The 16,317-nt window shown below is 41.8% G+C and overlaps 1 protein-coding gene across 1 annotated transcript in view; it reads left to right on the top strand.

Moving 5' to 3' along the window:
• Positions 1–9,762: 9,762 nt before the first annotated feature.
• Positions 9,763–16,317, top strand: part of LOC121442262 (dihydropyrimidinase-related protein 3-like) — a 111,204-nt gene continuing 104,649 nt past the window's right edge. The window contains exon 1 of the mRNA XM_041643743.1: positions 9,763–10,188. Within this exon, the coding sequence (XP_041499677.1) occupies positions 9,811–10,188 (378 nt within the window). The 5' untranslated portion in view covers positions 9,763–9,810. The remainder of the gene's footprint in view (positions 10,189–16,317) is intronic.

The raw sequence follows: 16,317 nt of genomic DNA, 5'->3' as shown, positions 1-16,317 counted from the left end.
TAATGTTATGGTTAGGGGTCACCACAGCATGAGGAGCTGTAATTAAGAGTCTCAGCATTAGGATGGTTGAGAACCACTGCCTTATTTTTACTAAATGATGCAAAATTAGCTGTTTGTTTTTTCTCTACCCAGTTGGTAACTAATCAGGATTTGGTGTAAAATATTCTTCCCACATTTCATGTTAAATATCCAACTATAAACTTGTCAGCACTGGTTACCATTTGCAATACTGTAAAATAAGCAAGGGCTAGTCTACTGTCCCACTAGGGCGAGTCTACTGTCCCACTGTAGACCTAGAGAGGGAACTGACACATCCTGCCTGAGCGCACTGCTAGTAGCTGATACTGCATGAGTCAAACCTAGGTCAACCAATGTGCTTCTTCTACTAGTTCATAAGTCTAAGTGCTCTTTAGTTTTATGTCAACTTGACACAAGCTAGAGTCACTAGAGAAAACGAACTTCAATTGAGAAACTTCTCCCACCAGATTGGCCTATGGTACATTTTCTTAATAGATTGCTGATAGGGGAGGATCCAGTTCACTATGGGCACTTCCTCCCATGGGCTGATGGTCTTGGGTGCTATAGAAAAGCATAATATGCAAACCATGAGAAGCAAGCTCGTAAGCTACATTCCTCTGTGCTTTTTGCATCAGTTCCTGTCTTAGGTCCTGTTGGGACTTCCTTTGATGATATGGAAGTATAAGCAAAATAAGACTTTCCCTCCCCAAGTTACTTTTGGTCATGGTGTTTATTACAGCAACTGAAACCCAACCTAAGACAGTCCCAACCCACCAATACAACTCAAAGAAAAGATAGGGTATCATATTTGATTCAATGCATAATCTATTGCATATTACCATGTGCTGTGCCTGTGCATTGCTGTGTGCATTTGTGATTATGCCCTAACTACACTATGCAGCACACACAGACACACACCCATAATTACATGTTTTATAATGTGTTCATTATTTGCTACTGGACTTATAAGTAAATATGAACTTTCCAGCCCATGTCAAAGATTATAGCCACAAAAGTGAATAACCCAGCTAATAATACATCCATACTTTTATTTTACACAAGTACAATTGTCAAGATCTATAAATAGTGCCTTAACTACACTTTCCTATGCATTCTGTGCTGTTTATCTATGTCTTATGTCATTCAACATTTTAGCGTGAGATTTTATTTTAAACAAAGCTAAAGTTAAATAAAGAGAAATTATTACATTAAAATATAACATTTTACCAGATAAGTAATCCATAATTAAGTTTTCATAGTACTTAAATTTGTATTTTCTATTAAAAGTCCTCCTATATGTGTAGAATAAATACATGGTTTTTAAAATTCTTAAAATTTTCGGTCTATTTTGATGTGCCATAATTATTCTTATAACTTACCAAAGAGATTTACAATGGATAGCTAAAATAAATATTTTTTGTAAATTACTTATGCCTTTATACATTTTAATTTTGTAATCTGTTATCTGGGGATCATATTAAGATTTTTCATTAGAAATAGTTTTGCAAGTTGTTAAGATGTTTGAAATGTGAAAACAGCTCTTAGAGACAAGCAAACATTAGGAAATATTAAGTAAATTGTTAGATATTGCATAGTCAAAGCTGAACAAATTTTTATAGAAGCCCATCTGAAAAGTCAATATTTAAAAGTATTTGCCTGTCTTCTAATATTGACATATTTTTATCTAACAAATCTTACCTTTGTATTTGAGTATATCTTTAAACTAAGGTACCTCAAGGCAACACGTGTCTAAGAATTCATGGTGAAATAGAAGGTGATCTGCTATGGTTTTCCAAACTACATTCTTCACTTTGGTCATGCCCAAGACCAGTTAGTAACCAGTAGCAAATGAGTTATATTACTCTACCTCTGTAAAGTGAAAATTTCTGGCGACATTAACTCAATGTATTTACTCTTAGATCACAGAAATTGGTGGTGGGCCCTAAGGAAAATCAAAGCAATGTTTGCAGAACACAATTATTACTTGACATAGAACGCCCCTTTTCCTCCCTAACATTGCAACTCTTCATTTCCATGTCATTGATGAAAGACTAGAAACAGGGTTTCTTTAATTCCCCCAAATTTGTTCAGCCTCTCACGGTTCCAAAATCATGGTTCAGACTTTGCGACTTCACATCCATGTCTTTCTAACAGTCCTGTTATGCGGCACATAAATAGTCTGTTTCTTAATAAGACATGAAAATTGTGGGTACATTATTTGGCTAATTGCATGCTTGTACTTTTCTTTTTGATTCCAGTATAAATTATTCAGAAAGCTTAGAAATATTTAAAGGATTCCATTTCCATCTGTTTATCTTAATGATATTTGAATTCAGGGAATGAGGCATTTCCAGGGTGCAGCTTAGACAAGGAGTTCTTTCCTAAAAGAAAAATGAAATCAGAAAACCAGCACCTGGTCAAGAAGCCATAGACAATGCACTTATATTTTCTAAATTTTTACATAGCCATAAAGTTTTCAGTGGATAAATTATTGACCATTTTCCCTGTGGTCTACAAATTTTAGTATCTGTTACTTATACCTTTGCCCACTTCCCACTAAGGAAGGATATGCACTAGTCTTTGCATCCAGAAAGCATCTTTTGGGGAGGCACCCTTCTTGTGCTCATCTTTCATGTATGTTTTCCTTGTATATTACTTAAACTCAAGGGAACACTGAATGAGAATTAATTCAGATAGTGTTACATGGAAGTTTTTTTTTCAGTTCTGAAAGTATTCTCAGTAAAAGAAAATGGTTTACTCTTGAGGGTTCCTGTGGCACACTGTCAGCTTAATGAGAATCCCAGTGTACTGAAGACATACATCTTTTTTAATTTTAATTTATTTTTTTTGAATTTCATTTTACATTCTGCCCACAGTTCATCCTCCACCCCTCCTTCCATGTCCCCCTTGTTTTCTCCAGCCCAAATCCCATCCACTCCTCCAAACAGGTAAGGGCTACCATGGGAAGGAAAACACACATCTTAGAATTGTTGTGGAGCATCATTTGCCTGGGTATCTGAATTATAATCTCCTTCACTTTAGTGTGAGGGTGTCTGATATTACTGCAGCAAGTCCCCGCTTTCCAAGGGTGAAGGACTCTTCATATACTACCCCTGGCCAAAGACTGTGCTTGAAAGCAAATAATAAGAAAATTCCTTTATTTGGGTGCTGGGAAAATGGGTAAATGGATAAAGTGCTTGCTGCACACTTATAAGATGCACGTTCACATCCCCAGCCCATACATGAAAAGCTGGGTGAAGAAATGAGCCTGTAACTTCAGTACCAGGCAGGCAGAGACAAACAAATAAATACTAGAGGCTTTCTGGTCAGTTAGTCCAGACAAGTACAGAGTCTCCAGGTTCAGTGAGAGATCCTGTAGACAGTGAAGACACTGCACATTGACCTCTGACCTCCACACATGTGCACACAGAAAAACACATACACACAAATGCAACACACACATCAATAAACAATCATTTACTTAACAGGGAAAACAGGCTTCAAAATCCCAATGAAATGGTACTCCCTTAGCAGATGGATGGTGTTCGAACATTATGAGTTGCAGAGGGGGTAAAGGACGCTAGTGCACTTCAACACCATGTTTTATTACTAAAAAACAAATACAAATAGGTCAAAATTTATAAACTCTACCTGTTGAGTATGCTTGTTTACTAAATTACTGTCTGTCTTCCTATAGTTTTAAAACTTTAGTTGAAAGGAGGGAAAGGAGGAGAGATAAATAATGGGTTTATTATTGTTTTATCTTTGAAAAGTAAAAAGTAGAGGAATTGTTCTGTCAAACAAATAAAGTAAGGATGTCATAATAATAATATCAAGTTTATGTGATTAATTTACAAATGAACTGAAACCATGAATAGCTTTTATAATAATTGGAAAAATAACACAATGAGTTCATTCTTGTAAAAGCTTGGGAACATGGAAAACCGCTCCAACTGGCAGGTCGGATGGTAGGTTTGTGTTTTGCTTTGTTTATTTCCTGCTACATCCTGTAATTCAATTTATTGTCTGGCTCTTGTGTGGAGATCTTTATTTCAGAGTTTAAATTGTACCTATGAGTCTGCACCATGGAGACAAGAACGCAAGAGCTGGAGTAGTGAATATCCATTTTATCATCGTGGTTGGCAGCTGCCTTAAGCATTTGTCTCCCTCCCACTGAAGGCAAAAGGAGTTTCTGCGCTCGCATTGCTTTGAAAGCATTGGAGGATGATAAAGTCAAGAAGACACACTCAACATAGAGTACCGGAAAGGAGAGTCCAGCTGTGTCCCACCTGGAGGGGATGTGTCATGCCTTATTACTTAGTTGTCTGGTGGAAAGGACTTGCTTCGAGCACGTTTGTAAGCCTTCATCTCACATCCTCGGCACAGCAGCCCTTCCCCCACTCAGCTGTCCAGCTGCCAAGGGACCACGAATGAGGTTTGGAGCTGACAAGGAAACCGATTTCATCGTATTTTGACTTCATACTTTCAGTACTATGTCTTCTTAAAAGAGTAGGATATTCTAGTTTAGATCAATAGTTCTCTGTAAGCAATTTCCTTCATGCTCAATACATGTATTTTTAGCTAAAACACCACCCGCGATGCACATTTGAGAATAATATTCTTTATGATTACTAAAGTAACTCACACTTGTTATTAAATCTAAAAATATAGGAATGCATAGGGAAAGAAACTGAAAATCACCTACAATCTTATTGACTTACTCTAAAAAATTAATAGTTTATATGTATTCTCAGTCATTTGCCTACGTGAATATGTTTAAGAAGAAAGAAATGCATAAAGAACTTAAAAGCTACCTGTAATACTAATAATTTAGAGTAGCACAGTAGTTTCTATGTTTGCTTACTGTCTTTGCCTACATGAATACTGCAAATATTTATAACAGGAAAATTCATAAGGTGAATAAACGTATATGGAAGAGAGTGATGACTTTCATTATCTATCCCAAACATTATTATAGTTTGTATCATTTTCCTCCATAAAATTTGGCAAAGTTAAAGATATGCAGCATGGTCAGTGTAAACCTTGGTCACAGAATTAACTATGTATCTGACAGTGGGAAAAATCCGGAATTGGTCTTTAGTGCTACTGTACATGAGGAAGAGGCCAAACATTCTGTAAATACTGCCTCATTTACATCTAGGGTTTCCAATTGAAAATAAAGATTTCTTACTTCTTTGTCCATGAAGCACAGAAAAGATGATTTGGTTTCAGATTTTTGTAACAGAAAATGACGGGTTATATTTAGAAATATTTAGATTCTTTGTCAAAATCTTGCAGCTGCTGCTGTCACCTCGAGCTGCCCACTGCCAGCCACAGTTAACTGGACCATACTCTCCATCCTCATTGTCAGCCATGAGCCCTGAGGCTGCATCTCTTTTGGGTTGTTTGTACAAACAGTTTCAAAACAGCAGGGAACATTTATACTCTGAGCACCAAAGAGGAAGGATTTGACTCCAAGGTCCCCTGGTTGCTTAGAAGTATTTCAGGAAACAAGTGTAGGCACTCAGGAGGCTGAGGCAGGAGTCTCACAAGTTCAAGACCAGCCTAAAATAGTTAGCACAATCCTATGTCCAGCTCCCAAAATAAAAACAAGCAGCCCCAAAGAAATATTCCAGGGTCTTTCTGCACCAGGAAGGTGACACCGATACCATAACAACACTAGCAGCAGGTCCTCTCCATCCAGGAGGAGGATGAGGAGCTTGATGAGAGCTTCATTCCATAGTCTACAGATTCCAGCACCTTGTCCAGAGAAAATGCCAAATGACCACTGGTGATACTGAGCTTTTCATCTGTGATGTCAAGACAGAATCGCTGTATGGCAGACACTCACATTTTTTGGTGCAAAGCAATGAGTATGATGGAAGCCATGGAACACTTTGGGCTCAGGAATGGACTAGACAGTGAGAAGATCATCCCTGTGACCACAGCCAACTTTAATCCATCTGATTTTCTGACTTATCTTAGTTGCAAGACCAGCCCTCCCATAGCTTGGCGATATGCTCTTTAATCCCGCCTCCTTATTGTACCCTGTGACGCTTGTGCTTGTACTTCAGGTGTTCTTCAGTTCCTTTATGTCCTTAAGTTTAGTGTATTAGAGCGTTAAGTGTATGATTATACAATAAACTCTAAAAAGTAAACAAGTTGATTATGGACGCAATGCAAACTCTATGGCAGTCTGGTTTTTACCCTTGATTTTTGAACATGCGACTACAACCTTAGTGAGTGTCAAATTTTATGCTTGTTGTTTTCTTTTGCTTGTTTCTCTTATGAAAATATGGTACAACGTGTTTTAAGTAGAATGTATTCTGTGTTGCCTTATAAAGACTGCATGGTGCATGCCACTGCTGACTGCTGATGCATCCTTGCCTTCTGCTGACCTATGGGTAATAGAAGATGCCTCCGGAAGACATGTCTCTGAAGTTATAATCGGATATGCTATGGATTTTCATCACCAGTCATCCCGATGCCAAGTGGCATGGGATTTACTGTGGCGGCAGAAAATGTACGTTTGATCTGGTGTGACAGGATGAAAGCTCTATTCAGTCCCAAATTAGAGAAGATGTTCGCTATTTGGAGCGTTTTTTTTGAGTAACTACCTCCTGGGCAGGACAGGTTAAGTGCCTGCAGTCATAATGCTCTTCTTGTGTGTGATTGTCATGCTTATCTTCTCACTGAAAAGAGTGATGTCACAAATACCATGTGTTCCTGAGGACAACACATCTAAGTGGGAGGATGAGGATAGCACATCTAAGAGGGAGGATATTCCTTTGTATGAGTCCTTGTCTTAAAGCTAACTTCCACCCAAGAACAAGGTAGGTACTTAGGGTCGGCTTGTCTCCTAACACCCGACCTCTGTCCTTCCCAACTCTGATTTCTTTGATCCACCATGGAATGGTGTTTCAGAACAATCAGCTAGTAGAATGCTTGAGCCTCAGTTAGAAGTACTAACGTTGATATTGTGAACAAGAAAACAGCAGATCTGAGCCTCACTATTCCTGCTGCTTATAGAAAGGGAAGTGATAATAACCCTATCGGGTTATTATCGCTGAAGTCAATGCGTATGAAACTTTTTTGAGCATGACATACTCCTCAAAGGCTGACACCTGCAATTAACCTGTGGGATGAGCGAGCCAGACATGTAGGAGAAATAAATATACAAACCATTGAAACGTGACACGTGCCTAAGACCACATACTTGCCGAACTGAAGTCAGAGCAGCCATTCTTAGTTCAGTCTTTTCAATAATATGCGGCTTCGCTCGCTTAATTAAGCACATGTGTGTGCACACAGCAGTTGGCTTTGAAGTGTAGTGTTTGAACAACAAATATAGTTATTTGGCATGCACATCACATCATACATAGCAGCAAGAAAACAGAGCTTCAAAAAGAGGGTGCACCTACACAGCGGCATAGTCTGTCGTGCATGCCTCACAGCAAAACACATGAGCTCTTGCAAGTGTGCACCTGCATTAGAATATGCACCCTCTCAAAGGAAACTTTATTCTCTTGGTGCATAACTTGCTACAAGTTAGGATTTTGTCAGAATCTGAGGATTTGCTCAGAAACTTTGCTTTCAAAACATATAAAGATACTTGATCTGCAGTATCTATTAAGGTTAGTGAACATGTTGCAAGAAATGCCCTAGCGCAGAGAATTCCTAATAGAATTCTTTAGGCCACTATGGCCATCTTCCCTGTCTCCCTTTGTTTCCCTTCACTGAAATTGTGTTCCACAAAGAGGGACCTCGCATCAGTGCACAAAGCAAGGTTCTACAACTTGAAGGCACTAAGAATAATAAGAAAGTCAGTCACAAGGAAACAAGTGTCTGAACACCGAGGGGAAGGTGCTGTAGCCAGTTTCTCATATGAAACTCTGGGTTCATCAGTAATAAGTAGTTGTTTAACAGGATCCAGTGCTTGGAGGGTGTTTAAGAAACAATGCATTATTTTCATAGTACATGGGGTACTTAGCAAGTGTCTTCTATTCTCTGCATCTAGGTATAAACCTTATGTTAACATACTTGTCTTTGCTTTTAATTCAGGCTAATTTTCATCGCCCCAATCCTCTGTGAAGGCCATAGGCCTGCCATTGGTTCTCTCATGCTACAGTTGGTAGAGTTTTGTTCCACTCTGAAGTCGGGACTTAGTGTTTTGGTTCATCAAATCCAGTGCTGATGTCTTTGAAGATTACCTGTGTCCACAAAAAAAGGCTGCTACATACTCACACACACTGAGTCTATATGAAACAGGTACAGAAACTCCATAAATACCCCCTTGATACCGTCATTTTAAAGGCGACTCATGGAGCAACTTTGTGTGTTATGCAGAACATAAACAAAGGTCAGCTCAACAAAGCAAGCATGCGTTGGTGGACCTTGGGAGGTGGGAGGAAATTTAAAGAAAAATTGGGTCTGTAAAGCAAAGCACCAAATGTTGGGCCTAGATGGATGACCATCAGGCATGGTGAGAACAGGTCCCATCTGTCTGTACAACTGTTGTTCTAGGGGTCTGTGAAGAGCAGAAAGGGACTTAATTCATGTCAACTGAGTAAACAATGCGCAGATGAGAGGGAAGCAATTAAATCGGGGCACTTCCTATTCTAGGTTTAGGATGTGTACAGGTGTATTTTGAATTCTGTAGTTGGTAGATTCTATTTCATGTGGCAACGATATAGCCAAAACGGAAGGCAAAGTCTTCACCTGTCCAGTTTTTGAGGTAAATTTAGGCTTGCGTGTGAGCCTAAATGAGGGATTCTGAGAGGTGATTACTGGCTTCAGTCTCTGTGTGAGGTATGAGCCTGGAGTTTGTTTGATGGTCAAGGTATTAATTACAAACATTTCTCAAAATAAAATCTGGAAATGTATGCTTGTCTGTGATTCAATGTAATTGCGCCTGAGGCAAATTAAAGTTGGATAAAAAGCAAAGTCTGAGATGGCGTACATGAGTTCAAAGTGGGTTTAGGTGAGATAATTACAGACATTTTGTGATTGCTAGTGGTTAGAGGATTTTCCTCTCTCACTGGCACGGGCTTGTATATGTATGCATATTTGTGCATGCGCCTGTGGGAAATCTAGTTCAGGGACTTGTGTGAAGGTGAAGGTTTGTGAGGCAGTTCTGGGACTGAGACGTGGTATAATTTTGAGATTGGAAGAGGCAGTCTGGACTGCGGATAGGACCAGGAAGGAGTCTGGATAAGTTTGTGTAATTAGTTTCCAGATATAAACATCTTGGGCAATCTTTCTTGTGTCCACAAACGGATCAAAAAAGATGTGCGTGAGTGTGTGTGAGTGTGTGTGTGTGTGTGTGTGTGTAAGACAGGAGTTCAAATAGGCACAGAGTTTGTGTGCTCATGTAGCCGAGTTTTTCAGCCTGGATTATTTCTAAGACATCTGAATTGTATCTGAGTGTGAATTAAATCCCAAAAGCCGGCTTGACCAGGGAGCGTGAGTCCGTGTTCGTGCTATGCGCGCGACAAGTTGGATCTGGACCTGGGACTGGAGCTGAGACCACATTAGGGCGGCGGAGTGGGGGTGGGGTGGCCGAGGAGGTGCGACTGGAGCGGGCGGGCGGTCCCGGGGGCTATCGGAACCGGGGCTTCGGCTAGCTAGCTTGGCTGGTTGGGGACAGGCAGGAACCAGAGCAGCACTGCCGCCTCTGGCGCGAAGGCTCAGGCGCCTCCTCCCGCCCCACCACTGTGGCTCTGTGCACGCTGACGGCCGCTGCTCTCTACAGCCTCTGAAGAAGAAAGCCCGTGAGCCGCTTTCTCTTGAACCATGGCTTCGGGTCGAAGGGGCTGGGACAGCTCCCACGAAGATGATCTGCCTGTGTACTTGGCTCGGCCGGGCACCACAGATCAGGTCCCACGGCAAAAGTACGGAGGCATGTTCTGCAACGTGGAGGGCGCCTTCGAGAGCAAGACATTGGATTTCGATGCTTTGAGCGTGGGACAGCGCGGCTCCAAGACTCCCCGGAGCAGCCAGGGTAGCGGCCGCGGCGCGGGGAGCCGGCCAGGGGTGGAGGGAGACGCGCGCAGGGGTCAGGGTCGGGAGGAGAGCAGGGAACCCGCGCCCGAGTCGCCCAAGTCTGCTGGGGTGGAGATCCGGAGTGCCACCGGCAAGGAGGTCCTACAAAACCTCGGTCCCAAGGACAACGTAAGTAATCGGGGCTCTTTCCTCCTCTGGCCTTCGCCCCCTTCCCCAGCCTCGGCCGCCATGGCCCGGGCACAACTTTCTTGCTCACACTTTACAAGGAGATGGGCGACTAGGCTCAGAAAAAAAAAAAAAAAAAAAAAAAAAGCCATCTGCCCGGGCCTCAGGATTCTCACGTGTCTGCAATTGTCTCATCTTCCTGTGTGCACTGTAAGGGTCTCAGGCCTGGGTCGTCACCCGGGGATGCACCCCTGACCGGTTAGTTCTAGGTGGGTGTGTCAACCCTGCCAGTCTGGGAGGACTTAGGGATTCCCAGCCTCTCTCTCTCCCTCCGATGAACTGACAGCACAATTGTCTTGGTCCCCCTCGGCTCTAGATTAAAACTCAACTCAGGTCACCGGGGCAGAGGTCAGATTGATGCTAAGAAAATGGGGTCATCTCTACAGAGTGTGGATTAAAGCAGAGAATGAAGAGTCTTCTCTCTGACTTTTGAAACTTTTGGGTGTGGGGCCACTAAACAGCCGAATCTTCGTGTCTCACTTCTGCGGTAGCATGGCGTTTCACATCTGTGTTTATGAAGAGTGTGTTTGTGTACATAGCTTGGCACACGCCTGGGTCTCATGGGAGGCAGCTGTCTCTGTAAAAATATCACACATTTGAAAATAGATGGGGGTTTTAAGAGCGCATAGTAAACCAGCACGAGCTGCCGACCCCCTGCCGCTCTTACATGTGTCAAAGCTAATTTCTTCTCTGTGTGTTCTAGAGAAAAATCTCAGGCCATGCTGAAGTGTCTGAGGTTACTGGGACGACTTGTGTATCGATTTCATAGAAAGTCAGAGGCAGGATTCAGAAAATTCAGGGCCGGTGGAGGTCTGGAGAAATTGAAGTTCAAACCATAGGGTCTGAGTTGGGGAACAGTAGGAATCAGAATTGTGCCCTCTGCCCAGTCTAGGTAATGGCTGTGCAACCCACCCCCTCCCGTGTATTATTCCTCACTAATGCCATCAGGAATAATATCCTGCAATGGAAATGTCTGCTTCCCAGTGATTACCGTTAAGACTCATCCTGCTCTGAGCTGTTTTTCCATCAAAATGCAATGAGCTGGTGAAAGGCCAGCTTATCTCTCACCGCTTCAATTTTTGGTAGTTTTTTTTTTAAAAAAAAAAACAAACTTTTAAGTACTGTTACCATCCAGGGAAAGCAGGACCCGAGGCTAGCGCTGGGTGGAGAGGCCTTTTGTAAGGCATGCCCTGGAATTACTCATCTCCTTTATGGTTTTCACATCCTCTTCCAGTGTGCGACTCCTGTAGGCCAGCCCACCAGCCCTTTTAGGGAAGGCGTCTGGTATCTTGGAATGATTTTGGCAGATTTCACAACTGAATAGCCCATTATAGAAAGGTAATTGCTTCTCTACACGTCTAACTCCATCACTCTTCAAATGGTCCTTTCCTGGCATGAAGGGGGGCAGGAGGGTATGGAAAAGGTCAGAAGCAATTGCTGTGAGTCAGTACCGTCCCCCTTGCTGGAACAGCCCTGATGTCAGCCGGATAATATGCTTGGTGTGCAAGACTGAAACAGGGCAGCTAGAGAGAGGGAAAATGCTCTTCCTTGAAACCAACGTTCTTCCGTGAAACCCAGCATTTCTCTCGGGTTTGCTCCCTCTCGCGAGCTCTGTACTTTGGGCTCCTAATTGAAAAATACGACTCAGACAGCAGCAGTGTTTCAAGAGCTACATGGGTTTTTGAGTTCAGGCTTGCTGTCTGCTTCATGCAGGCCATGTCATTATCTCTAATTTCCTTTAATCACACTGTTTTAAAAAAAACACAGAGGTTATCTAGCTCTGTACTTGAGGGTTATTCCCTTGAGGCTAGGGACTGTGTGTTTGGGTTTTTCTCAAAGCCTGGGATGCCTAGCATATTGGAGGTGTTTGATATTAAAACTCCTTATTTAAAACATCTGTTTCATCAGGCTGATGCGAGATGGCATCTGCACTGGCCTAAATACTGCTGTCGTCACGGGGGAGCCCACAGTCTCATGAAGCAACTTCTCAGATTAGAAAGTTACCCAATTTGCCTGCCTATATAGTTTTTGCAGGTTGCTCTTGGTTCTCATCTTAGAAAAATAAGCATTTCCTTATTTAGAGACATTTTCAAAGATTTTAAATATGTGTTTTTGACTCTCATGTTTGTCTGAAAAAAGGAAGTATGATGGCATAGTAGGAAGACCTAAACCACAATGGCTCAATAAAACAACAACAGCCATTTTTCTTTCTTCTTCTTCTTTTTTTTTTTTCTTTTTCAAGACAGGGTTTCTCTGTGGCTTTGGAGCCTACCCTGGAACTAGCTCTTGTAGACCAGGCTGGTCTCGAACTCACAGAGATCCGCCTGCCTCTGCCTCCCGAGTGCTGGGATTAAAGGCGTGAGCCACCATCGCCCCGCCATTTTTCTTTCTTTGTACCTGCCAGTTGTCTACAAATGCCACAAGGGAAGTTCTGTTCATACCTGTCCTTCAGAGATCACCTCCACGCATCAGCAGTGGAAGGAGTTTATGGCTACTTGCACACAGACCTGGAATCTTTCTTGCAGAAGTAATAAGTGTTATGGAAGCTCAGCTTTAATTGGCTAAAGCACATATGCGGCTTTAGAGGAACTAGGGAACTACATGCTGACCATAATCCTGTAAGACTAGAAATAATTTATAAATAGCTCTATCTGTCCAAGAACTAGGGATGGACTACGGGGGATGGAGGTTGGGGAGCTGGCTTCATCCCCTCACCAATAATCTATCTTAAGCTTGTAACTAAGTCTTCTTCTGCTCTTGGATTCCCATCCACAAAATGAAAACACTGACTACTTTGTTTATAATAAGAGCTTAGCATATATTCAACTTCATTTCTCTTTATATGCTTGAGGGCAGTGTCTCTGTGCACAAACACACGAGTGCACACACATACAAATGTCTCTGTCTCTCTGTCTGTTTCTGCCTCTCCCTCTACCTTTCTTTGGGGTTTACTCTGTAGCCCAGGGTAGCTAGGGAAGCACTTTGTAGTCAAGGTCCTTAAACTTGTGATGACCTTCCTGCCTCTGCCTACTGAATGCTTGGACATGAGAAGTCTGCTTTATTGTTTTTGTTATCCATGGCTTCCTTACCCCCCTCCTCTAAGCACATTCCACCGTTGTGATTTCTTTCCCAGGCTGTGCTGTGTTGTATAAGTTTTCTTCTGATAAGACAGTGCCTTGGCTTGTGCGCTGAACCCTGAGCTCCAGATGGGATGCAGCCATGGCAAAGTGCATTAGGCTGCTTCATTTTCTGGATTTACATGCAGCATATGCTCGCATTGTTGAGATTACATCTAGTGATTAAGTATCTGTGTCTTACTGTCTTTATATTAAGCTCCTTGCTACTCAAGCTTCCAGAAACTCTCTCAAGCTTCTGTCACACTGGGATGGCCCATTCTATTATGGTTCAGATAATTTTTTTTTAAAAAAGCAAGCTATAGACTTTTAGTCTCTTCCTTGCAGATTCAGCACTGTCTTAGCTCCTTCCTCTAGTTGATCATTGCTTTTGAAGCCATAGTCTATGACTCAGCACTACCAGTTTTATGCCATCTGCACCCTTGATAGCAAGAAACTATTGCAGGTATAAGGAAGTTGAAACAGACACCAAATAATCCCAAATCTCATAGACGGTAAGTAGACAGCAGCAGAATCTAAAATCGCTCTTTCGTGATCAGCGCTTGCTGTAGATTGCGAGTGGCATTATTATTCTCATTTCAGTAGCCTGAACATTGTGGCAGCTCTAGGAATGCTACAATAATACCAAGCAAAGGCAGATCTTTCACCAACACCACTAGAAAACTGCTATCCTGCCGCTTACTCAGTACTTAGAGAATCTTTGGGAGGAGTCGCTCAACCCATGAGAACAGCTGATGCAAAATCCTCGTTTGTCCAAGTTGATCTAAATCCACTGTGACATTATTGAGAAGAGTACTGGTTAAAAAAAAAATTAAGATACATCTTGTCTCTGACATACTAATCACCACACCACTCTTAAGGGAATGAGTGTTTCCAGTAAATTCTGAATAAGTTAATTAACAAATATGTTTGGCGGAATAAAGGTGTAAAAAGCTTGCGGCATTATACAGTGAATGCCCCATTTTTGGTGTCAGCCACCATAGAGCTAATTTTATGATTCTAGACCTATATGTAAATGGTTATCTGAACAATGTGCTCAAACTTTTCTCCTGATAGAAACTCATGCAGCTGAAGTTTTCCAAGGCTGGCTCATACTTATAAGATGACACTAAGTGCATAGGAAAGCACTTTTAAGTAAAAATTGTGTATTCTTAAGATACTTTTCTGCCCAAGTGTAATTTTCAAAGCAACAAGAAAATTACCAAGAGGAGAAGAATTATGAAACAGAGTCTGCAAGAACAAATGATACCTCAAAGGCTTTGCCATCCAGGAAAATAAAGCCATGACACTTTGATTACATGGGTTTGTTCCTGACTCAATTCCAAGGGCCTTGGCTCATTGCTAGCTCCCTGTTTCCCATGTGAGGTTCAGTACAAGATGTTTCCCCTATGAAGTCAGCTAAGGCTCTGGGGGTAGAAGAGAGAATTTGAACAAAATAAAATATGTGGACCCTTACTTTTTTTTCAGCCTGACTTTTAAGTGTTCAAATTTGGTTGGTGTTCCCTTCCTTGCCCTGTGAAAAGACTGGCCACTGGAAATAGAAGTCCAGATTTACAAAGGTCCCTGTCTGTCAGCGCCCAAGCCCAGGAGTACCCATGAATCAGAGGAGAGTACTCTAACACAAGAAAGGACGTGTGTTTCCTAGGGAACAGAGATCTTACTTTCCCAGCTCAGGGGATAGCCTTGAGTTGAGTGTTTCTGCACCAGAAACTGAACTGTTTGAAAACTCTCAGCACTCCTGGGAAGTTTGGCAGTGCGTTTTCAGGAACATACAAAACATGTCTTCTAAGTAACGCCGCAATTGGCAGGGTTCCCTCCTGCTAATGGTCTCTGGAAACTGGCTTGTGCTGACTGTTCTTATAATGTATAATATGTCTGCAGTGATGTCTGTTAGGGTTTCTGTCAGCAGCTCTTGGAGCTGATACTGGTCATGATTTATTTCTGCTGGGCAGCATTCTGTAGAGGTGTCCCCGTGAGATGCAGAGAAAGTTTCCTGGAAGTAGAAAACTGACTGGGAGGAGTACAAGCTGAACCTCCACTTCTGCTTGGGTAAATTAGAACTTTCTAAATTAAACTTCAAGGAAAATAATGTTGAAATAAATCTCTATTCTTTACGTGACCTCGTGGCATTTTGCAAGACAGTTCAACTTCATCAGGAGAATAATAAAAAGAGGTGTGGAGAGCAAACCAAACCAGAAAAGTTATTCACAGTCTCAATGTTCAGCCCTAACCAATTTACTAGCTGGAGTTTTGCCAACACATTTCCCTTCTCTCTGAGCTTGGAGATTATTGGTTCCCTTCCTAAAATGAGGTGGTGGTCCAGATGGTGGCTATGGTAATGGTGCATAAAGTTTTCTGATTTGGAAGGTATTATCTAAGTATTTTTTAGCATGTTTGATATTCTATATATTTGTGTGCACAAATATATATATATACAAATACATGTATATATGCATTATATACAAAATATTGTGTTTATAGAGTATGAGAACTCTAAAATGCAAGCAACAATGGCAACTACAAAATAAGAGTGTCACAGGCAGGATAGATGCCCCAGTAGGTAAAGTGTCTGCTGTGCACGTATGAGGACCTGAGTTTGGACTGCAGTACTCACATGACATCCAGGTGCGGTGGCATGTGTCTGTAACTGCAACACTAGGACACAAACAAACGCGCTCTAAGGGATACCTCGCTAGTCATCTATCCAAATCAGAAATCAACTGCCAGCCTCCACCTTTGCAACACCACACACACACACACACACACACACACACACACACACACACACACCAGGGGGAAAGGAGAGGAAGAAAAAACATATCACAAAAGATGCCAATACAACTCTTGTTCTTTTTTCTCTTTACCCTAGTGGTTTTTGTCCAATCAGTGGGCTAGTGTTTGGAAGCTTGTGTTCTCTAAATTGAAGATACAGACAGAA

This window comes from Microtus oregoni, unplaced genomic scaffold (genome assembly GCF_018167655.1).
Source record: "Microtus oregoni isolate MIOR12 unplaced genomic scaffold, Mior012 000088F_ref0000325, whole genome shotgun sequence".
NCBI classification, from domain to species: domain Eukaryota; kingdom Metazoa; phylum Chordata; class Mammalia; order Rodentia; family Cricetidae; genus Microtus; species Microtus oregoni.
Note: the sequence above shows the minus strand (reverse complement) of the source record. Positions and strands in the feature narration are given on the sequence as shown.